Genomic DNA, 23,947 nt, shown 5'->3' with positions numbered 1-23,947 from the left:
AATTTCTCGAAAAAGACTCGTGGAATAAGCGCCAATTTCCCGTCTCATGAGTGCACGCCTTGCCTCCCGCCAGCAGATATTGATCGAGCCTCGTCTGGTCTTTGTTAACCAATACCCAGGCGAGTTTGGCATAAATGGACCAATGAGGACAGAGCGGCTCGCCAGAACCCTGATTGCTATTGATCAACAAGGGACTGGACGGGGGCTGCCAGGGAAGCAAAGATTCTTCAATTTGAGCTCTTCCTACTGTCACCTTTCGAGGAAGACAGCTCTTCCCTGCACCTCTCTGAAAATGGACGCGGTGCTGAGAGGGCTGCGTGCTTCGTAAGTCATGGAAGAACATTTTACCACGTACGAGGGACTGGAAGGCGGAGACTGCCGACTTTAGAGCCTCTAGTACGAGAACGTGGCGAGTAGTCATGACCTTATCTCGTCTGAGTCTCATTTCTCGTCCCACACAAGTCAGCCACGGTCCCCACGCATCATGCCAAGGAGAACACCGCCAGTCAGGACTCAAGGCGGTGTTAGGAGAGTCAACACAGCCCAGAATGAATTGCAGACCGAGGCGGAGTGAGGCATGAATGAAATGTTCCTTTTGCGCCAGGCAGCGACGACCGGCCTCACGCACTTGTTGAGTCTATGATCGTGGCAATGGGAGGCTGCTGGAACGGGAGATTTTCCCCTTCACCCAACCTTCCTCGTCCCTCACCCTGCCTTTCCTTGGCTCTGTGATCGCTCTCCTCCTCGTCTCTGCCCACCTGTTATGCCACCACCTTCTATCCTGAGAGAAAGGAGGCTGCAGAAGTGATTTTTTCGCAACTAAGAACCGTCCCTGTGATACTTGTCCTTCGTTTACTCTACTCTGTGACCTGGTGGTGCGGGTGTGTGTGCCCTTCTCTTACTGTGCTGTGACAGGCTAAGGAGAAGGCGTAAATAAGTGCTTTCATGTCGTTAAGTGTTTTATCTCCCCCGCATAAGCTTCCTATGTGGATCTCATGTCGCCTTTAGATAGACAGAGGATCCTATTCGGCCAACGTCCTTCACATCGACTCTTGAAGCTACACAGAAGGACTCCCTGCTGCTCTGACATCCTTCTTCAGCCTCTCCTCCTTCTTCTTCGTCTCCTACAATCGTCCGCACATTGAGGATAAACTGGTAGGACTTTTAACTATTTATTTGTTATTTTTTTTACGTGTGTTCATAATATTTAAGTAACGTAAGAACTGTCACTTGATGAGGAGGAATGTTGGTTTCCAAAGTGGCTGTGATACGCAGTTTATCTGTCTTTTTATTTAATATTCATGCGTGTGGATTTATAAAGGTGTCTGGCACTTGATAAGTTAAGGGGACACTAATGTCCAAGAGAAAATATTCGCTAAAAAATGAAATTACAGTATTTGCGTTTAAGATTTGGAATTTTTAGGGTGTGTTTAAGCAGGGCACTCCATAACAAGGGAAGAAATGGCGTTTTTTTTTTATGAGTGCATAATTTTGCGGTCTTCTGGTCTCTTTTAGAAGCGTATGTTGAATGTCTTTCTCATTTTGGTGACGTATGTGACCATTTAGGTCACTTTTACGACAAAGGAAGAGCGTGTGAGATTCGTTTGTGTCTGATGTGACAGCTGAGTTGATTCCATTCCGCAAGTGACACATTCTGCCCCACTTCGCGTATATTTAGCTCCGAGATAAGACTACTATTCTGGTCTCTTACTTGCCCACTCCCTCCCCTGCACCACCACTAACCCACACCCTTTCTTTTATACCGTAGCAAACCCCCACTTCCTTCCCATACTCCCCACTCCCTCCCTACTAACCTCCTCTCCCCCACCCCCCCAGGACCGAGGTGGGTCATGTGGGGTCGCGGGGGCGGCGGAGGAGGGGGCAGTCATGGGTCACTCAATGCACTGGGAGGAGGACCTGCTGGGGGCTTGGCTGGACGCACCATGTGGATCCCCTACTGTTCACACCCTGACACTCGCAACCTGCCCATCCCGCTAGAGTTTGCTGGGAAGACTGAGTGTTTGAAGGTAATGTTATTGTATTTTTTACCTTATTATTGCACTGTTTTCCTTTGAGACTGAGTGCTTGGAGGTACACTATCATCGCTCTCTTTCCCTTATTTCACTGTCTCCCTTTAGTTTGTTAACGAGATCGAGTGTTTGAAGGTATTATTGTATTGCATTATCTCTCTCTCTCTGTTGGCAAGCTCGAGTGTTTGAAGGTACTGTTATTGTGATCTTTTCTTTCCCTTCGACTTTGCTGGCAAGACAGTGTTTGAGACTATTATATTGCAATCTTCTATTTTTCCTCTTCTTTTTTTTCTCTCCCTCCTATTTCTTTAAGGTACTCCCAAATGACTGTGCTAAGCTCTCTCTCTCTCTCTCTCTCTCTCTCTCTCTCTCTCTCTCTCTCTCTCTCTCTCTCTCTCTCTCTCTCTCAGCTGATACGGGAGCTAAACCGCGAGACTTCGAACTACCGTCACCTGGCCGTGGGTGTGGGAGGCAGCGGGGACTGTGAGCAGCTGAGGGACGAACTGAAGAGGTCGAGGCGGAGAGCACAAGACCTCGCCAGACAAGCCAAGAACAAACTGAACCCTTACCTACTAGAGTGAGTGAAGATACGTGGGTTACTCTCTCTGTCTCTCTCTGCTCGTTCTCATGTATTAAGCCAATGTTGCTTTAGCGTTATAGACAAGCGAAAGAATATTACGCATAAATTTTCTATGCATTTCTATCTAACATCACTCAGTCTATCGCCCTAAAGGCAAACAGTGAGACATTTGCACATTTCTATCCAGCATGGCTAATATTTCTCCTCCACGCCATTGCAGAACAGACCCAGTGAGACCTGAAGTGGCCAGGCTGTGGAGGATTCTGTTCTGCTGTATAAGAGTGTTAGGTGAGACAACAAACCTTATAAGACGTGTTACACTGTCTTGTAAACCTTCCCCTTCCTCTCCCCCCCTTTCCCCTCACAAGCTGTATATAATTGAAGTCCAGTTTAACTATTGAGTAAGTGCTGTAATTTTATAAGGGAATAGACTTTGCTGCATAAGAGTGTTAAGTGAATCAACAAATATGATATTACGTGTCTAATAATCTTGTAAACCTTCCCCTTTCCTTCACAATATCTAGGGAACAATAGTCTTAGTGAGTTATTGAATAAGTGCTAGAATTATAAATAGGTAGGATTGTTTATAAATATGGGTAATAGTGGTTTTGTCATCGCCGTGAAATAAGAGATGCAATACAAGTATTCGCAGGAAAATGTGGCGCGCATTCCCATAGAGTTAATGAAACACGGCACGCTCCCACCGTAGACTTTTTTGAGGTGCGGCTACGCTACGCATTCTCGGTAAACTTAAATGGTTGCTAATATAAGAATCAACCCGTGTTCTCATTCCTTTTCAACGCTAACTGTAACATTAAAACCTCATTTTTTATTCTAATACAATGGTGAATGCAATATAAAAGCCATAACCATTAAATTAGAGAGTATAATATCATATTGAATAACAAATTAATACAAAATATTGGACACACAGTGAAACTCTCCTTGCATTGATTATCAAACCGAAGTTAAAGCACACAGTAAATAAACAGGCAGTAATTATTACAGCCCTGTGAGACTATGAGAGTAGCCTTGTAATATGGTAAAAGTGGGATACAGTTATCTTTAGAGGGTATAAGATAATTATAAAATAGGGACACAGCTTCCCTAAGACAGCCACCACACCTCTTCCTTCCCTCTGCTGAACTGCCTCCCTTGTGTGTCTACAGAAGAGGAGATGAGATGAGATGAGACTATAAAATATGAGATGAAATGAGGCTATAAAATATATATTAGATAATGACACAGCTTCCCTAACACTGCCACCATACCTCCTCCTTCCCTGTGGTAAGTTCTCTCCCTGGTACATCAACAGAACAGGAGATGCTGAGAACACTCACCCTGCAGCATACCTTTGGGCTACACTTAGGGCCTGTGGGACTCATCAACACAGGGGTGCATGAGTATGGGGGCAGCCACCGGCCTGGCCCAGCATCCCTGGAGGCACTGGAGCTACCCCTGGATGACAGACAAGCACTGGAAAGAGCCGAGGTCAATCAGTTGCAAAAGTAAGGTTAACATATGCTGAGTCAAGTCATATTGAATCAGAGGGAACTGTTATTTCTTAATGTTATAAACTAGGATATATAGATAAAGTAAATACATATTTTTTGGTCTAAACTAGGTTATACATATAGAGATTAAATTAATTAATTTTTTTTCAGTTTTAAGCAGGTTATATATGTATATTAGCAAAGTTAGAAGATAAATGTAGTTATAGACTAAATTTATCTGGTTGCATCAGGGAAGTATATTATTTCTCAAAGCAAAAATGTGTTGAAAGATTGTACTGATCTTGAGGTGTTGTTTTGAGGTTCAGTGGCAGCAATGAATGACAGCAGATGTATTAGTAGTGGTCACCCTTAGTGTCAAAGAAGAGGTACATCTATATGCTACAAATTACAGATACATACTACATATATAACTAATTACTCTAGGCTCACACTGAATCATGATCTGTGTGTGTAATTCCTTTATAAAATAAATTAATGAACAACAAATATCAAGTCATGAAGGGATCACACACATACACACACACACACACACAGACACAAAAGCATCAAGACACAATGCAAGAGGAAGATTTCAAGACGTTTCTCAAATTTTGAATACCATACATTACACACCATACGGTACAAATTACACCCACCCAGGGAGCTCATTGACCTGCGGAACTTGATCAACGTGATGGAGAGCAGCTTGGACCTGAAGGCGTGGGTGCTGGACGAGATCACTGAGAAGCAGCTCCTGGCAGCCATAAATGACGACTCACCTTCCTTCCACGACAACAATGAGTCAGGCTGTTCTGAGGCCGAGTCTGTGGTGAGTCACTCTCTATCTATCTTAGCATGCTTATATGGTAGTGTTATATGGCTAGGGAGGTGGTATGTACAGATAGGCAGGAAAAGACTTAGTGATGTGGAATGCATAGTACATATCCACTAGCTTCATGTATCTCTCTAATATTCATCTCAGCTATCCTTTTCTTTGGGTATTTATTTAATACTTTATCTTCTTTTCCCTTGTCTGATGTGTGCGCTTGAGTGTGTGGTGCATTGTCTGAGCCACCCTATTTAGGATTGCTGGCTTGTTGTATAGATAGATAGATGTTCTTTTCCTGTATGTATTTCTCAATCTAACTTTCATCTCAGTCATTCTTTGATATGTTTATTTGATATTTTATGTCTTCATCTGATTACATTCCTTCATGGCTTCTGTAATAAGAGAATAAGACTACAAGAGGCCAGTTGGTCTACACAAGGCATCATCTCAAACTTATCTTCTACAGAGTTCTTCAACCTTCTAAAAATATCTAATGTCTAGTCACTTACTACATGCTTGCAGAGTTTGTTCTACTCACTTGCAATCCTATTTATGAGCCAGTTTTTGCCTGTCTCTCTCTTAGAATTATTTTTTTCTTTCTCCTATAAATACCTTTCTTCATATTCATTTCATATTTCAAAACAGAAAATTACTGGGGAAGTTTTTAGTCATTGATGCATCATTCAAGCAGTGTAATCTATGTACCTATATACCAGGCCAACAATCCTACACACAATGGCCTAGACAAAGCACCACACATTTCTACACACATTCACATTCTTACTAATGCATCAGTGTTCTTAAAACCAGCCTTTTCATTCTTTCACCAAGCATTTCAAGAGACTCATCTTCAATTTTTTTTATAATCCTTTTGACCTTACTTTTGGAACTAGCATCACAATGACCAACCCTTTTTTTTTTTTTTTGTTCTTTGTTACCCTTCGCCAGTGCCCCTCATACATAAAAAGTAAAAGAAATTGGTGTTCTTAAATTTAGATCTTTCTGTTCATTCCCCAGGCTGCTGAGAGTATAAACAGTGTAGTGAAGACAATACACCTGCTACATACACATAACATCATTCACACTCTTAGCAACGCATCTGTGCTCTTAAAAGTAACCTATCCCTTCCTTCCTTGCCCAGGGTGCTGAGAGCGTAAACACAGTGCAGCGGAGACGGTACATCTGCTACATCCTAAGCTGTGTAGTGGCAATCTTCCTGCTGGGGACGGTCCTTGGCATCCTCCTTGCTCTCTTTACTTAGCGCCTCACTCACACCAACACACACCAACACACTGACACATCCTCAACTTCAGTATTTTTATAGCAGAGGTTCCTTCGTCAAGACTATTCCGTGGATTGCCTCCCTCAGTGGGGACACCGGGCTAGTACAGACTTGTCATAACGCATATTTTTGTGGACGTGATAACTTTGCCACGCTGTGTACCGCCCAGCTGGCACCCTGTTAGCTTAAAGGACTCAGGTGTATTTATTGGTACATACATTAAGCTTAATAATGGAAAACTTTACCTGGAATTCACAAGTTATGGCACAATGGATATTTTGTTGTATGTTTTTCTCCTCTGGTGGTTAATAATTTCCCTTTGCTGACTGATATTATGATGCTTCTACTGAGTTGGCAATTTTCATCCAATCATGTCTGATTTAACAAGGTATTTATCTCCATCCCCATATAGTGAAAATATGTAAGTACAGGGAAAGAAAGATATGGTAAATATGTGCTCAATTTAGGTGTCCCAGATCTTAATTAAGCTCATACAGTGTGCATGCATGTATGTGTGTGTGTGTGTGTGTGTGTTTGTTCAGCAGGATGCATGAGTGTATCTAATGCTGTATAACTTTACTACTAATTACCATTAGTGAATGTGCATAATTATATTTTTCTTTAAGAGGCAACAGCTAGTACAACACTGAGGTTGATTGACTGACTGACTGGTGGTGGTGGTGATGGTGGTGAGGGTTTTCCTGTGCATTAGTTTTACGGTATTTGTGATGCAAAGTGCAAAACAAAGGATACATTTGCTCATTTGCGTAGTGTGTTAAGCTGTGGCCCACATGGTGCACCGGTCCAGATCTGTGATGTCCCCTCATCTGCCGGGACAGAGGAAACCATGGGGAGACAGAGACCAAGCCATTCTTGGCCATCCATCTCTCACAATGGACCAATACTATGACTTCCGGCTAAACTTCCCATGCATTTGTCTGTACTAACAAAACTAAGCCACTCTCTCAGTCTCGGCCATCCATCTCTCACAATGGACCAATACTGTGACTTCCAGCTAAGCTTTCCATAGATTTCTGTCTGTACTAACAAAACTAAGCTACTAACATTTTTCTACACATAAATAACACTTAATTCAGTCTGGCTGTCTCCATCTCTTCTCAAAGGTAGTAACCATGAAAGCTATAAAATCATAATTAGAAGATTACTGTGATGTGTTTCAGTAAATGACACTTGGTTCAATCTGTCCATCGGTCTCTCTCTCCTCCGGGTCTCCTCTTCTTACAGGGAGTGACTGCTGAGGCTACAGTATCATACCTAGTAGTGACCGCAGTCATGTCTCAATGGAGCTGAGATTAACAGTGTAAGCAAGGTCTGTGCTGCTTAGCTCATCAGCTCTTCATTTGTAATTGTGCCAAAAAAGAGGTATTTTTCTTAGTTTTTAACTATAAATCACATTCTAGAAATTATTATAAGGTATTTGTATGATTTAAGATATGATGGTGATCTCAATAAAGATACATAACGAGCTACAAACATGGATGTACAAGGAGAGGTTTTGCTGCACGGGAAATAAAAATGCTGGCTGTAAAAAAAAAAATGTAAGACCAACCTGCTCCATTTAGCTATAATAAAGAACAATTTGACAGTGTCTCTCTTTCCCCACATGACTAGATCAGTCCTATGGGTTCAGGTTTTTCCTCACATGACCACATATCCTGTGCTATGCAATGCTATGGGTTCAGGTCTTTCTCCACATGATCACATCAGTCCTTTATGCTATACTATGCTATGCTATGGGTTCAGGCCTTTCCTTCCCACATGACCACATCAGTCCTCTATGCTATACTATGGGTTCATGTCTTTTACCACAAGAGTACACCAGGTCCTCTCAAGTCCTGCTAGGGACTTGGTAGCTGGCTGTTCCCTCTCAATTACCTTGTGCTTAAATATGTTGCATTATAACAAACAAGTCTTCAGTTGTGTTCAGTCCCTTAAAATCCCCAGGATACTGCTAGGCACTACCATTAAACTCTGTGAGATAGACACCTTATATACTGTGAGAAGAGTAATGCATTACTGAGGTGAGGGACAAAAGGGTGAGAGAGATAGAGTGTGCAGAGTTAGAGAAAGGAAAACTAGTTAACATAGTGAGGTCAAAGAAACAGCCACCTCAGTATTTCCGAGCGACGGTCTTGAAACTCCCATGATCTACACATACTACATCCCTTCCTACAGTACACTTTTTTAGACTACGGTATTTCATTTACAGAATCCCAAACCAGAATCTTTCCACCCAAGTACAGTCACCCACAGCACAAGGAGTTACAGAGACCAGACAGACATACATTACTCATTTATTTAGAACTTCAGTCTGTGAGGATACATTTTGTTCCTGAGGCTAAAGGTGGTGCCCAGGTAGCCAAACAGCATCTTCTTGTCCTCACGCTTGCGGATCACAGACATCACCAAGCCATCCACCACTGCCTGGTCCTTCTTGCGCTGAGCGGACGGCACGTATTTCTACAGAAATGATCGACGTTATATTACTGCTGCTACTATGATGACTGCTTCTGCTGACTAGATAGCAAGACACTCATGACTGATTTATTGAGTTTATATCTTGGTGTTGCAATACACTTATGAGGAGAGAAAAGAGACCAAGCCAGATTAAAACAGTTGTTACTCTGAAGTGAGGCAAAATTATGTTTGAAAAGGTCTGGTCGATTGAGACTCCTCTCGCATCCTTGTAGCTTTGAATATAGAAATAAAATTGAAAGAAAAGGAATGAGAATAAAAAAAATGAAAATAAATAAATAAATAAATAGCAGAGAAAAGGGTATGGTGGCATCAAAAAAAAAGAATTCTAAAGTAGCCCAAAATATTAAAAGACTTAACATAACCAGAGATGCATCCCTATGGAGACACAACTCACAGCACAGACAAGCCCAGCATGACCCCCTCACCTCTTGCTTCTGTTCAAAGATGTCTCCTTCCTCCTTCTTGGGACGCTTGGCCTTCACCCGCCTGAAGTACTTGTCATTGATGTGCTTGGGGATGCCGAATGCACTGATGTTCAGCTTGGTGGCCGTGGCGATCAGGTAAATCTGATTGACGCGGCGAAGAGGGCAGGCATTGATCTTGAAGGGACCTGAGGGAGGGATAAGGCAATCAGTCAACACACAGATGTCAGAGTGGCTGTGGTAAGGGACCTAGAACAGCCAACTACCTTACACAATTGACTAGGAAACAAGATTCAGCAATAAATTAATACTGGTGTCTGTGATGAGGACCTAGCAGCCAACTACTTTATAAGAATGGCTTAGAAACACGGCTTAGCAATAAAGGAATTAATACGTGTGGAAAAAAATAAGGATGATCACAACAGTACTAGTGACATACCCATAATAGTAGCAGTGATAAGGACCTACAAGCAGCCATCACCTTATAAGGATGACTGGGCAACACCTCAGGAAATAATGTGGGAAAAAAAATATCACAAGTAGAGGCATTAGCAGAACTGTAATAACAACAAGTGCAACTATGAACTAAAGAAAAGAGAGGGAAAAGGAAAGAAAACATGAAAGAAGGTTTATGGATGCTGTGAAAAACAAGACTGAAAAATTCACAGAAGAGAGATTGTTAATAACTAATCTGACTCACTGTCACAAGCAACACCAGCAAATGAAAGAAGAACAAATGTCACAAACAAAGAAGCACACTGGTGGAGCCTGGTATAATGTGACAACTCCCAACAGAAGCAAGTGAGAAGCAGCACCACCAACACAAACACACCCCAGGATACCCACCAGTGACAAGACAAAGGCCACTCTTCAGCTGCTTCAGGAACACCACTTTCTTCCCCTTGTGGATGCCGGCCAGGAGGATGCAGATGGTCCCGGGAGTCAGGCTGGATCGCAGGGGCTTGGTGTGGCGCCTGGGGGTAGTACGGAACAGCTGGGTCAGTGGTGTGTGTGTGGTGTTGTGGTATAAGTAGAAATGGTGGCAGTCAATCTCTTCTATCCCTTTATACATCCCCATCTATTCATTCTCTCTCTCTCTCTCTCTCTCTCCATCTATCCATCATTCTCTCTTATTTTTCCTATCTCCTGTACCTTTCACATTACATTCCCATCTACCCTTTCAATCCACTTGTCCATCCCTCTTTCTTATTCACCCTTTCTCTCCACACCATCTCTTCATTCTATACAACTTATTAGCTTCTCTTCCCTATCTTCTCCATTTCCTTCCACACAATCCTCTTCAATCCATCTCCTATATTCTGTTAACTCAGGTCAGGTTAGGTTAGGTCACTCACTTGATACGCTTAGCCCTCTTCTTGGGGTTGGGCTGTGAGGCATAGTAGGCGGGCAGCTTCTTGACGCGCACCTTACGAGTCCCGCCATTTTTCTCGCCTCCAATGGGTTTCTCCACGAAGGTTTTGGGCTTCTCAACAACCTGCTGTAGAGGAGATAAATAGGAAGCAAATTATTACAACCAGCTGATTTCTCTTTATCCATCCTCTACATTCATTGTCATATTCTTATTCTTTCTCTCTTCCATTCACCTAATTTCTCCCATTCCTTTTCATTTATTCGCCTAATTCTCTTCTCTCTCTCTTCCCTTGCCACCAGTTCCCCTCTGCTCCCTGCCACGCTTCACACCTCAACACCAGACATCCGCACACACCACCCTTACCTTAACCTTTTTACTCTTGGGCTTGCCGAAACGAACACCGCCCGGCTTGACAGACCGGCGAACTGTCTTGGTTTGCACCATCTGAAACAAGAGACAAAATGGAAATGTTAGCTTCGGACTAACTGTGCTTGATTTTGTTTATTTATTTATTCTGATTTGTTATTTCCAGCTCCATTCTGGCAACAAATGATCAATTAGCACCAGGAGTGGGAACTGTGGCAGCTGCATTTTGTGTAATCTCTGCTGCTGACCTGTCATTTGCAGGAGCCCAAAGGATATATTTTTGTCACTACATACTGTATTTCTGCTTACTATTCTGCAGTACTTGTAAAATTGTCTTGGCATCCAAGTACAAGAACAAGTACCACAAACATGGACTCAGACCCAAGCCTGCTAAAAATGTACAGCCAGCTCAGTACTTGTTGAAGCAGTTTTCCTACCTATATTTCTAACAAGTGACATCTGTTTTCCTTTTTCATGGCAGCTGTCGTTGTCTAGAGCTGACTCTGACGTGTATCTTAGGCCTACCCCCTTCCTCTCACCCTTCCCGTCTCTCTTTTCCCATACTTCTCGTACCCCTCTCTCTCACAAGAGAGAGAGAGAGAGAGAGAGAGAGAGAGAGAGAGAGAGAGAGAGAGAGAGAGAGAGAGAGAGAGAGAGAGAGAGAGAGAGAGAGAGACTTAGATGCTGATAGGCGAGTGGAGATGAGGCGGCGGACAGGGAGTGAGTTTGAGAAAGGCGGTGTTGCTTAATTCACACGTCACGAATCCTAGCCAATGATATTTACCTACTAAAATCTTTTGAATTAACATGTCTTTATGGCAAAACATACGGGTAGGAAGGCTGCCCTTGCTTTCCCGGTATGGCATGCAAGAATCACCCAAATTTGACACCTAAACTGCCCTTTAACATCAAGATTGGTTTGCTAAAATGTATCATATAACCTACCGTGCGCTAAGAGATAACTAAAGCCGCGGGTGGTGACTGAGAGGTCCAAAAACACCCCTAAACCTCCGCGTGCCTTGGTCAGGTTTGTTTACATGAAAGGCAGGAGCACCATGGTTTTATTTCTAATTTATCAACTAATTTCCAAGAAATATCCCCAATTCCTTTAAGCTCTCGCCTTCACTGATGTCCTGGTAATATGTCTGGCACACAGGATTTGTGGTGATGGGAAAGGTGAGGCAGATAAGAAGCGATACGTACCTTGTCCCAGAACACACCACGGCCTGGGCAGGAGGGAGCAGAAAAGAACTACCGCCAGATGGCTCTTGAATAACAACAAACCTGGAAAATAATTACCGACTTAATAACATGTTATGTTAACAATAATATGTTATCAATATCAGGTAATGCAAAATTTCTTATATAAATTTGAATAACAAAATAAAAAACTGAAAGTGCCAGATGTATTGCTTTCCTTTTATATATATACATATATATATATATATATATATATATATATATATATATATATATATATATATATATATATATATATATATATATATATATATATATATATATATATATATATATATAGAGAGAGAGAGAGAGAGAGAGAGAGAGAGAGAGAGAGAGAGAGAGAGAGAGAGAGAGAGAGAGAGAGAGAGAGAGAGAGAGAGAGAGAGAGAGAGAGAGAGAGAGACTCCGCCAGTAATTTCTTCATTGTTACTCGTTCACAGACGGCAAGTTCTGTGACTCCCTCCCTCTCCCTCGCCCTCGCCCTCACAAGATGTCGGTGCAGATAGAAAAAAAAAGGCGCTATGAGTGTTCTGCCCTCCCGCGCGCCCTACGCGCGTGCGCGCGTACATTTTCAGTTTGTTAGCTGCCTAAATAATAAATCGTTTATTATTATTATTATTATTATTATTATTATTATTATTATTATTATTATTATTATTACACACACACACCTGTAGTTCAAGAGATTAGGTTAAGTTTGCTTAAACACACACACACACATACACACACACACACACTGCATAAGCATATGTACAACGAAAGACAAGGCAACACACACAAACACACACACACACACACACACACACACACACGCACACACACACACACTGCATAAGCATATGTACAACGAAAGACAAGGCAATACACACAAACACACACACACACACACACACACACACACACACACACACACACACACACACACACACACACTGCATAAGCATATGTACAACGAAAGACAAGGCAACACACACACACACACACACACACACACACACACACACACACACACACACACACACACACACTGCATAAGCATGTGTACAACGAAAGACAAGGCAACACACACACGCACGCACGCACACACACACACACACACTGCATAAGCATATGTACAACGAAAGACAAGGCAACACACACACACACACACACACACACACACACACACACACACACACACTGCATAAGCATATGTACAACGAAAGACAAGGCAACACACACATACACACACACACACACACACACACACACACACACACTGCATAAGCATCTGTACAACGAAAGACAAGGCAACACACACACACACACACACACACACACACACACACACACACACACACACACACTGCATAAGCATCTGTACAACGTAAGACAAGACAACACACACACACACACACACACACATACACACACACACACACACACTGCATCACCATCTGTACAACGAAAGATAAGGCAACACACACACACACACACACACACACACACACACACACACACACACACACACACACACACACACACACACACACACCTTGAAATACCTTGAAAAAAACACTGAATATTTACTGGGAGGGACTGGAAGGGAGTCAGGGAAGGTACCACTCTGATAAGGTTACGGCTGTGGGGGCTTGTGACGTCACGGCTGGGGGTTGATGACGTCACAGGTACCGTTATTTACGTACGTACGTATTTCATTTTGAAAATGACCCCTCTAAAAAACGCAGCTAGACAGGAATGCTTTATAAATTTAGACTTGCCACAAATTTTAACTAATACCAAAAATAACAACACATTTCAAAACGCAATAGTATTAAAGATATTTAAAAAGAAGTATCTGGAAACTGTTGGAACCTTCACCCCATTTAAAATCGTTCAAATGTCCACCCATTCTGGCTTAAACATAACGGAAAACACTTTAAAAAATCTGAACTATTTTCTAAAACCATTTAAAGTGAGCTACAAGCACAAATAAAAAATCGACCGAAAAAAAATTCAATATTATTTGAAGTTGAACACGAATAAAAAACAAGTGTATGGTGCGCGCATTTCACTGAGCGGGACGGCAACACACTTAAAAAAACACCAACTATTTTTTAAAACCAATAAGAACCTAGTACAGGCTGAAATAAAAAATTTAGTTTTGGGACCGTAAAAAAATAAGCCGAAAACGGCCCTCTTATTTACACAAAAACAACGCCAAAATCACCACTTTTCACGCAACACACGCGCTCAAATAACTTAAAAAACAACGAAATATTTTTACAAACCATAAAATCTTAGCTACAAGCCGAAATAAAATACTTAGGAAATAAAAAAATAATATTGGAACCGGAGGGGGCTGGGGAGCCTTATTCAAGATGGCGGTTGGGGGGGCCAGTGGAGGGGACGACCAACCCTTCTCACTCATTTAAACCCTCGCCAAACTTAAACTAAGTAATGGCAGGTATATCTAACGAGCGGATATTAAAGCTAGGTCATGTGGCTCCGCTTTGCGACAGTATTGGTTTAAAACACTCGCAGATAAGATAGATAATGGCTGATAAATAGAGACGACCTAGATTGTTTACATTTTCATTAAGTTAAATTTTACGGTTTTTAGCAACGAGACGAGGCTGACACAGGGATATATTGTGCAGGAGGTTAGGTGAAATGCGTTAAAATGAGTTAAAACCGTGGATTGTTCAGTTATTCATTAAAAAGTTACGTTAAGTTACCTAAATTTATTCTAACACTTCCTGACCTTACCTTGCCTGTGGTGGTGGTGGTGGCTCCTGCCTCCTCGTCACTATGGCTGGCTGTCTAGCACCTTCTCACAGCCAAATTTTTCTTTATTTTGCTTGTTTTCACCCACTGTTGCCTTCGGGTGTCCACTGCTAGAGCCCACGCCTTCCTCATTACCAACTAAAGAAGGTTTAACTCATGGGTAAGCCTTGGCAGCCACTGTGTAGGCGTGGTTACACACACAAAAAAAAAAAATTCTGTCAGGTTGGGAGTTGAAACAGGCACGTACTAACAACACCCATAGACGCGACACACTAACTATTAGCTTGTCAGGCAGCAGGACTGGCAACTCTGCCGCCGTCTGCCACTCTGCCTGCCGTCTGCCGCTGCGCGCTAGTGTGTTGTGAGCAGGTGTAGGGGTTGTGTGCGTGTGGCTGTGGTCGCGGACAACTGAAGCGGACCAAAGTAAGCGAGTTTTGATGAAATATTGGACATGTTGCATCATGGAATTACTGTTACCTGTTCTCTCTCTCTCTCTCTCTCTCTCTCTCTCTCTCTCTCTCTCTCTCTCTCTCTCTCTCTCTCTCTCTCTCTCTCTCTCTCTCTCTATATATATATATATATATATATATATATATATATATATATATATATATATATATATATATATATAACCTAAATTCTGCTGTATTTGGAGAGTGGCAGTTTTGCATAATATTTGGAATAATTGCATATGTACGACAGTTTTACCAGAAGTACAATAATTTCAACCTGTATAATACGATAATATGGCCAAAACAATCTACCAACGCTGCTTCCGAGCGAGGGACAGTGTATGGATGTGAATGTAATGAGTTACAGGTGGTCTGAATCCCGCAGCAAGGTGTGCCAGATGTGTGACATGGGAGAGGATGAGACGGTGGAACATGTGGTGCTGGAGTGTGTGAAGTATGCCAGAGACAGGAATGAGATGATGCAAGTGATACTGACTGAGTTAGGGCATGATAGGAATGAAAGAGTGAAGACAGGAAAGGAATGGATGGTGGTGTTGCTGGGACTGTGTAGAGAGGCGAATGAAAGGATGATTGAGGCGGTGAAAGAGTTTCTGGAGAGAATGTGGCGTGCCAGATGTATGAACAATTAGGATAGAGGATGCTGTTCGTTTCTCTTTTTTTTTTTCCCCCTTCTTCAGGAGTTGTCGATCCAAAGGCCTGGCTCAGGAGTGATCCTGTGCCACCTGTACCATCAAGATCAAGATTCATCTTCGTCATTATCTGCCAGCCTGCCAGGGTCGGTGCACACGTGAAGCTGAGAGAGGTTGGTAGAGCTCCTCAAACTTAGGTATTGGGCTGAGATTAGGTTGGTCAAGGAAACTCGGAGGGGAAAGTGTTAGGGGTTATCAGTACAGAGATAAGGATGATTGAATGGGATATGGATGTGCTGTGGTGTGGTGTGGTTGACGAGTGGTATTGTGTTGTGGTTGGATGACGTGGTGTGGTTAGGCCTGATGGCTTCTTGCAGCTTCCCCTATGTTGTGTTTACTGGTATGTGGATGGGAAGGGGGTGGGGTAAATCTTACCAATAGCGGCTCCTTAAGTATTCTATTGCTGCCCCTAAGCAAGCTTGGCGACCTTGTAGGAGGTCGCCAAATCCTCCTTGTAGGAGGAGGACAAATTTGGGAAATTGCAAAAGTCCAAGGAGAAAAACGCTTTTGAGGGAAATAAAAAAAGTCAACAAATAGGGAATATCTGTCCCCATACCCTCCACTATGCTATCCTAACCTTTTGAGGTCACTAACCTTGCTAACTGGGTGAAAGCAGCACAGCCGGGGGGGGCTGTGCTGCTTTCACCCACTAAGCCAAGTTATGCCGCTATTGGTAAGATTATCCAGAATGTTAGTTGAGATGGACCTCACAGATATTTGCAATTAGTTATTAGGTACTGAAATATATTTTTTAATGAACAGAATGGGATTAGTTTGCTTCAGGGAAGGTTTGTCATTTCAGAGTTAGAGGTGACAAAGTGAGAACATTACTGGTGTGAACTTCTTGGAAAGCAATAACAGACTGGAGGCTTGTGTGGAGATAAAACTCAAGACAACAACTGTTAAAAAAAGGTACTTGAATATGTTGTTGAATAATCCATGTAATATATGCAAGCTGGGCATTTCTGGATGAATTAGGCACATATGTAGTAACTTGTGGAGAGTAAAATAAGGGAAAAGCTTCCTTCACCCATCACACACCCTAAGTATGTAAGTTACAGGTCTGTGTGGGTCAGGAAAACTTTATCCATCACATATCAATACACAAGCTACAGGTCAATGGGAGTCATGAAATACCTTCCTTCATCCATCTAAATACACAAACTACATGTGAATGTGTGCCACAAAGATCTTCCACCACTCATCCCAGACCATAAACACACAGTCTACAGGGTTATTGTGTTGTGTACATGTCCCCAGGAGGTGTACATCACCTGTGTGTTGGCAGGAGTGTGGTGCCATGTCGTGGTTTAGAGGAGCCAGTCGGCTGGGTGTGGTGGCAGCAGCAGCAGGCGGCTCAGTGGCTGGGTTCCTGCTGGGCCGAGATGAGCGGAGAGCGTCAGTGGATGCTTCTTGGACCACTGGCTACACTCCCTCTGTCAAGTGGGATTGGAACTGGGACAGGTACAGCTCCTTGCTTCCCTCCCTCTCTCCTGCAAGCCTTCTTTTGCTGTTGTGGAATCTGACCTCTTGACTGCACATACAGAGCCTGGGTGCTTTTTCTGACTGAGGAGGCAGTAGACACCTGCCGAAACGATAATTACTCCCAATGAGGTCTGAAGCACTGTTCAGGGGGTGCTGTGACCTCACTGAACGTTTCCCTTTGTGTCTCACAACACAAGGGGGCAGTCACAGCCTGCCCTCTAAAGACAACTCTCTTCCTCCATACAAAACTACAAGCACCTAATAACACACACACCCTTCACTCAAAAATTTTTAAATCATCATGGCGACTCCTACACCAGCCTCGGAGTCCCCATCTGGGGAGGGGACCATAAATGTCCCCAGGTCTGACTGCCTTTCTGTCGATGACTCTAAGTGTCTTGACACCCCCCTCAACTTTTTCTTCATTAACTTCTGCAGCATTCGCAGTCTAAGATCTAATTTTCAATCTGTAGAACACCACCTCTCCTCTTCTAAACCTCATCTTCTTTTCCTCACTGAAACTCAGGTGTCTGAGGCAACTGACAGTAGCCCCTTTTCTGTTTCCTCCTACTTTCTCTATCCTCATTTTCGATCCAAAGCTGGATGCTGCGTTTATGTGCGCAATGACTTAACCTGCTCTCGTGCCCACGCTCTTGAATCTTCCGAGTTATAGCACGAGAACAGCTTGTTCTCGTGCTATACATGATAGAGAGGTGGCCCACAAAAGGTACTTAAGCCTTCTATCACCAGAATCTCATGCACTTTATATTTCTACCCAGAACCATGCCAAGTCTGTTCTCCAACTAGCCAAAAACTCCTTCATTAACAGAAAATGTCAAAACCTTTCAAGATCTAACTCCCCTCTTGATTTCTGGTTTCTAGCCAAAAATATCTCCAATAACTTTGCTTCTTCTTTCCCTCCTCTATTTCAACCAGATGGCACCACTGCTATCACATCTATTTCTAAAGCTGAACTCTTTGCTAAAAACTCTACCTTGGACGATTCTGGGCTTGTTCCTCCCTCTCCTCCACCCTCTGACTACTTCATGCCACGTATTAGAATTCTTCACAATGATGTTTTCCATGCCCTCGCCGGACTAAACCCTCGGAAGGCTTATGGACCTGATGGGGTCCCTCCTATTGCTCTCCGAAACTGTGCCTCCGTGTTTGCACCTTACCTAGTCAAACTCTTTCAGCTCTGTCTGTCAACATCTACCTTTCCTTCTTGCTGGAAGTTTGCCTACATTCAACCTGTTCCTAGAAAGGGTGACCGTTCTAATCCCTCAAACTACTGTCCTATTGTTTTAATTTCCTGCCTATCTAAAGTTTTTGAATCTATCCTCAACAGGAAGATTCTTAAACATCTATCACTTCACAACCTTCTATCTGATCGCCAGTATGGGTTCCGTCAAGGCGGCTCTACTGGTGATCTTCTGGCTTTCCTTACTGAGTCTTGGTAATCCTCTTTTAGAGATTTTGGTGAAACTTTTGCTGTTGTCTTGGACATATCAAAAGCTTTTGATAGAGTCTGGCACAAAGCGTTGATTTCCAAACTACCCTCCTACGGTTTCTATCCTTCTCTCTGTAACTTCATCTCAAATTTCCTTTCTGACCGTTCTATTGCTGCTGTGGTAGACAGTCACTGTTCTTCTCCTAAATCTATTAACAGTGGTGTTCCACAGGGTTCTGTCCTGTCACCCATTCTCTTCTTATTATTCATTAATGATCTTCTAAACCAAACTTCTTGTCCTATCCACTCCTACGCTGATAATACCACCCTGCACTTTTCCACGTCTTTTCATAGACATCCAACCATTCAGGAGGTAAACATATCACACAGGGAAGCCACAGAACGCTTGACTTCTGATTTTTCTAAAATTTCTGATTGGGGCAGAGCAAACTTGGTATTGTTCAGTGCCTCAAAAACTCAGTTCCTCCATCTATCAACTCGACACAACCGTCCAGACAACTATCCCCTCTTCTTTGATGACACTCAACTGTCCCCCTCTTCTACACTGAACATTCTCGGTCTGTCCTTTACTTATAATCTGAACTGGAAACTTTACATCTCATCTCTAGCTAAAACAGCTTCTATGAAGTTAGGTGTTCTGAGACGTCTCCACCAGTTTTTCTCACCCCCCCCAACTGCTAACTCTGTACAAGGGCCTTATCCGTCCATGTATGGAGTATGCTTCACATGTCTGGGGGGTTCCACTCATACTGCTCTTCTAGACAGGGTGGAATCAAAACCTTTTCGTCTCATCAACTCCTCTCCTCTAACTGACTGTCTTCAGCCTCTCTCTCACCGCCGCAATGTTGCATATCTAGCTGTCTTCTACTGCTATTTTCATGCTAACTGCTCTTCTGATCTTGCTAACTGCATGCCTCCCCTCCTTCCACGGCCTTGCTGCACAAGACTTTCTTCTTTCTCTCACCCCTATTCTGTCCACCTCTCTAATGCAAGAGTTAACCAGTATTCTCAATCATCCATCCCTTTCTCTGGTAAACTGGAACTCCCTGCCTGCTTCTGTATTTCCACCTTCCTATGACTTGAATTCCTTCAAGAGGGAGGTTTCAAGACACTTATTCATCAATTTTTGACCCCTGCTTTGACCCTTTTATGGGATTGGCATTTCAGTGGGCATTTTTTTTATTAGATTTTTGTTGCCCTTGGCCAGTGTCCTTCCTACATAAAAAAAAAAAATATATAATATATATATATATATATATATATATATATATATATATATATATATATATATATATATATATATATATATATATATATATATATATATATATATATATATATATTATCAGTGGTTCAAATTAGTTTCTTAGCTCATGTTTCCTGTTTTGTCTCAGTGTTATGTAACAACAACAGCATCATTTTTGTTCTTACAATTGTGGAGAAGGTTTCAGAGATTATTTCCAAAACTGTAGAGTATTACTCATGACTTTATTTGTTCTGTTCCTATGAAGGATATGAAGAATTTTTCTCTTCATACTTTTAGAATATTTACCTTATTTGCATCCTCTTCACTTGAATATATGTAGAACAAAATTGTGAATCATGATTTGTGTCTTTATTGTTTTGCTTTTATGAAAGATATGAAGAGTTTTCTTCATATCTTGTGTTGTATTTAGCATGACTACATTCTGTTCAGTTCATTGTAAAAAAAAAAACTACTTATATTTTATTTTTTTTATTTTTATTTTTTTCCTGACAGAAGAGATGCTGACAGTCTAGTGAAGCCTCTGAAACACAAGCCAGACTTCAACAACAACAGCAATCTCACCAACGCCAGCCACTTCAGCAATGACATCAATAACAACATGATTGAGGCACGAGAAGAGAAGCTGGAGAAGGCGCGAGCCACAGCCTCCCGCCACCTCATCTTTGTGCGCCATGGCCAGTACAACCTTCACGCCTCCGCAGACCAGGACCGCACCCTCACCAGACTGGGTTTGTGCCCTCTCTTGTCTTCACCTGTCCTCCAAAAGTTTTAGTGTGGCTTATTACAAAAGACATCATGTTCAAAATAAGTGAATATGATTTACAAACCTATCAATCTATCTGTCTATCCATTTATCTATCTATCTAGTCATCTATCTATTTACCTACCAGGCTGCCAATCCCATATGGGGTTGCCCAGACAAAGCACTACGTTCACATCATTCACACACTTAGCCTCATCAGCCTCCAGTGGAAAGGGATAGCTGGCCACCTAACAAGCCTAATAGCAGTGCCACTTTGCAGGTCGGGATCAGGCAGCCCTCACTGGAGAGCGTCTGAAGGAACTAGGTCTGCCATACTCTCGGTTTGTGTATTCCACCATGACCCGAGCCACCGAGACAGCCAACATCATCAGGGAGAAGATTGGGGAAGTGGAGGAAATAGACCACTGTGATCTGCTGAGGGAGGGAGCACCAGTACCTCCTGAGCCACCCTTGGGAAGTTGGAAGCCGGAGATGCACGTAAGTCTTCTTGTTGATGCCTGACAGTTGCTGGTTATCTCACCTAGTGTGCTTCCTGGCCCCTCATTCAACATAATAGGAAGGATTGAGTGCAGGGAAGCCAACACACTGCTAATGTGCCAGCCCAGACAACTGGACAAGCTGGATAGTGCATCATAAGTATTTAAGTTATATTTACAAATGAATGAATAAATAATAATCATGATAATAACAACAACAATAATAATAATATCAACCAGGCACATATTTGCTCTGTGAAAGTGCAAGAGGGAGATAGAAGGGGAAAACTTTGTCCAAGGAATATATGGTTAGGGTTAGTGCAGTAATATCGGTTACAAGCCTCTAAAAGTAACATAATTTGCAGTCAGTCAGTTACTCTACACCACGTTTTCAAGCTGCTGCTCCACTGACACCACATGTTTCCCTCTAGAAGTTCTACACTGATGGGGCACGCATTGAGGCTGCCTTCAGGAAATATGTGCATCGAGCCGCCCCCAGCCAGGAGAAGGACAGCTATGAGGTCTTTGTGTGTCATGCAAATGTCATTCGCTACTTTGTCTGCAGGTAAGAAAGCTCCTCTACAGTTGTATGACCAGAGTTGATGCATTCACTTCTATACTTGATAAAAATGTAATGTACAGTGGCTTTAGTGTAGTTGGAGATGGAAATACACAAATACCTGAATAGGACTGAATATTTGAAAGGAATCAAGTGAATAAAGGGAGATGGAGAGAATACCTTGCTTTTTTAGCTCCTGTTGGTGAAGATTGAAATGTACAATACATGAATAAGAGTATATATAAGGAATCAAGTGAGAGAGAGAGAGAGAGAGAGAGAGAGAGAGAGAGAGAGAGAGAGAGAGAGAGAGAGAGAGAGAGAGAGAGAAATACATTGCTTTTTTTAGTTATCAATTATATTTGAACCATGTTGAGTGAGTACCTGTTGTGTTTCAGAGCGCTACAGCTTCCCCCTGAAGCATGGCTTAGGATATCACTTCACAATGGCAGCATAACACACTTGGTGGTGCGGCCTGATGGCAGAGTGGTGGTGTGGCACCTTGGTGATTGTGGATACATGCCCCCAGAAAAGTTGTCTCGTACCTAACCTAACCAGTGCCATTATGTTCCTGATATTTTGAGTGGTTCGTAAAGGTGCTGTGGGAGCTGCACCTAACCAATGTTCCAGATTGTTTAGGTGTGCTTGATTTGGTAAGCTGTCCTGCACCTAACCAATGTTCCAGATTATATTGAGTGTTTAGGTGTTGGGGGAGTTAGTAAGCTGTCCCTTACCAAACCAATGGCAGCACATCCCAGATTATGTTGAATGGTTTATTTAGGTGTTGGATGAGTTGGTAATTCCACTTGGGTGATGGGAAACAGGATTCTTGGCAGGATGAAAACTAATTGGGTTTCATGGGCTTATGATTTGTACAGTAATGACTATTGTATGTTGATGATACATAGGGAGTTGTGGATGAGGGCATGGGGTGTGGTCATATGCTGGGTGAGGCAAAGACTGGAAGATTGGGCAGAGAGAGGCACTTGTGAGAGTCACTGGAAGTTGTACTGTATTCATTTTTTATTAAAATCTGTGTGAACTAAAGCATCATTACATGGCTTGTGCTTTAGTGTCATATTCCTGGAAACATTCAGATTAAAGCACTCTGATGCTGATTGCTGGGATTGAGAGGTGACTGTGAGTCTTGTGAGATCAGGTAGTTCCTGTGGACCCAACTTTCATATTAATTTCATTTGTACAGTAATTGCTGATCCTCATAATTATGAAGAAATCAAATGTATATTCAAAATGTGCCTGTGATGTGAGATTGTTTCCTGGACAGAAAACATCAAAATGAATGCTGGAAAGGAGCAGGATGATTGCAGCCACAGAAAGCTGACAATGTGGTGGATGTTTGTCAACTTAACAGCAGTAGATGCTTAATGTTTAGTGAGATAGGAGGCAGAAGGTGGTAGCGAGTGTTTATGGCATCCTTCAGAGCTGCGAGTCCTTGGAGCCTTGATGAAACAAAGAGGTGGTATGAGGAACTGGAGGAACAAGAACAGTATTACCACATTAGTGTTCACACCCTGCATCACTTCTGCCATAGGTGATGTGTGTGTATAGAGCTGATTGGCTATATACTAGATTAGGTATTTGCCTGTATAGAGCTGTTAACTTATATTATTTATTATGTCTCATAAGAATAGTGTTTGAAGTGACTTTGATCTATCAATTGCCAAATAAATGCCAAATGCATTAGTGTAATGCCTGGTCATCTTGTGATACAACTCATTACTGTCTAGGGCAGTTTTTGTAAATCCTTACCAGTAAAGTAGTTCATGATTATTAACTGATTGATTACAATGCCCAGTTCATGAATGTATCTGTCATTTAGTGAAGAGTTAAAGCAATGTATGGTGCTAGTGACCAGTATATGGAAG

The 23,947-nt window shown here is 42.4% G+C and overlaps 3 protein-coding genes across 10 annotated transcripts; 2 read left to right on the top strand and 1 right to left on the bottom strand.

The window, feature by feature from the left end:
* The first annotated feature begins 1,017 nt into the window (after nucleotides 1–1,017).
* Nucleotides 1,018–7,817, top strand: LOC135090311 (regulator of G-protein signaling 9-binding protein-like). The gene is made up of 7 exons (XM_063986993.1): nucleotides 1,018–1,155; nucleotides 1,837–2,027; nucleotides 2,441–2,607; nucleotides 2,831–2,898; nucleotides 3,926–4,118; nucleotides 4,764–4,932; nucleotides 6,074–7,817. The coding sequence occupies exons 2-7, from the start codon at nucleotides 1,851–1,853 to the stop codon at nucleotides 6,191–6,193; spliced, it is 894 nt and encodes a 297-aa protein (XP_063843063.1). The 5' UTR covers nucleotides 1,018–1,155; nucleotides 1,837–1,850; the 3' UTR covers nucleotides 6,194–7,817.
* A 698-nt stretch (nucleotides 7,818–8,515) lies between these two features.
* LOC135090315 (large ribosomal subunit protein eL6-like) lies at nucleotides 8,516–12,154 on the bottom strand. The gene is made up of 6 exons (XM_063987007.1): nucleotides 12,077–12,154; nucleotides 10,871–10,951; nucleotides 10,491–10,633; nucleotides 9,982–10,109; nucleotides 9,139–9,323; nucleotides 8,516–8,695 (listed from the first exon to the last, which is right to left on the bottom strand). Exons 2-6 carry the CDS (start codon nucleotides 10,949–10,951, stop codon nucleotides 8,534–8,536), a joined length of 699 nt encoding a protein of 232 aa, XP_063843077.1. The 5' UTR covers nucleotides 12,077–12,154; the 3' UTR covers nucleotides 8,516–8,533.
* A 3,029-nt stretch (nucleotides 12,155–15,183) lies between these two features.
* Nucleotides 15,184–23,852, top strand: LOC135090314 (serine/threonine-protein phosphatase PGAM5, mitochondrial-like). Of its 8 annotated transcripts, none has more exons than XM_063987005.1 (8): nucleotides 15,184–15,304; nucleotides 16,032–16,156; nucleotides 16,846–16,955; nucleotides 17,332–17,507; nucleotides 20,759–20,994; nucleotides 21,289–21,506; nucleotides 21,940–22,070; nucleotides 22,460–23,852. In XM_063987005.1, exons 4-8 carry the CDS (start codon nucleotides 17,344–17,346, stop codon nucleotides 22,608–22,610), a joined length of 900 nt encoding a protein of 299 aa, XP_063843075.1. In that variant the 5' UTR covers nucleotides 15,184–15,304; nucleotides 16,032–16,156; nucleotides 16,846–16,955; nucleotides 17,332–17,343; the 3' UTR covers nucleotides 22,611–23,852. The 8 variants fall into 8 exon arrangements, with proteins under 8 accessions (XP_063843075.1, XP_063843070.1, XP_063843073.1 ...); XM_063987000.1 differs by having other exon boundaries at nucleotides 21,937–22,070; XM_063987003.1 differs by having other exon boundaries at nucleotides 17,304–17,507; nucleotides 21,937–22,070.
* The last annotated feature ends 95 nt before the right edge of the window (nucleotides 23,853–23,947 follow it).

The sequence above is a fragment of the Scylla paramamosain genome, chromosome 34 (genome assembly GCF_035594125.1).
Source record: "Scylla paramamosain isolate STU-SP2022 chromosome 34, ASM3559412v1, whole genome shotgun sequence".
NCBI classification, from domain to species: domain Eukaryota; kingdom Metazoa; phylum Arthropoda; class Malacostraca; order Decapoda; family Portunidae; genus Scylla; species Scylla paramamosain.
Note: the sequence above shows the minus strand (reverse complement) of the source record. Positions and strands in the feature narration are given on the sequence as shown.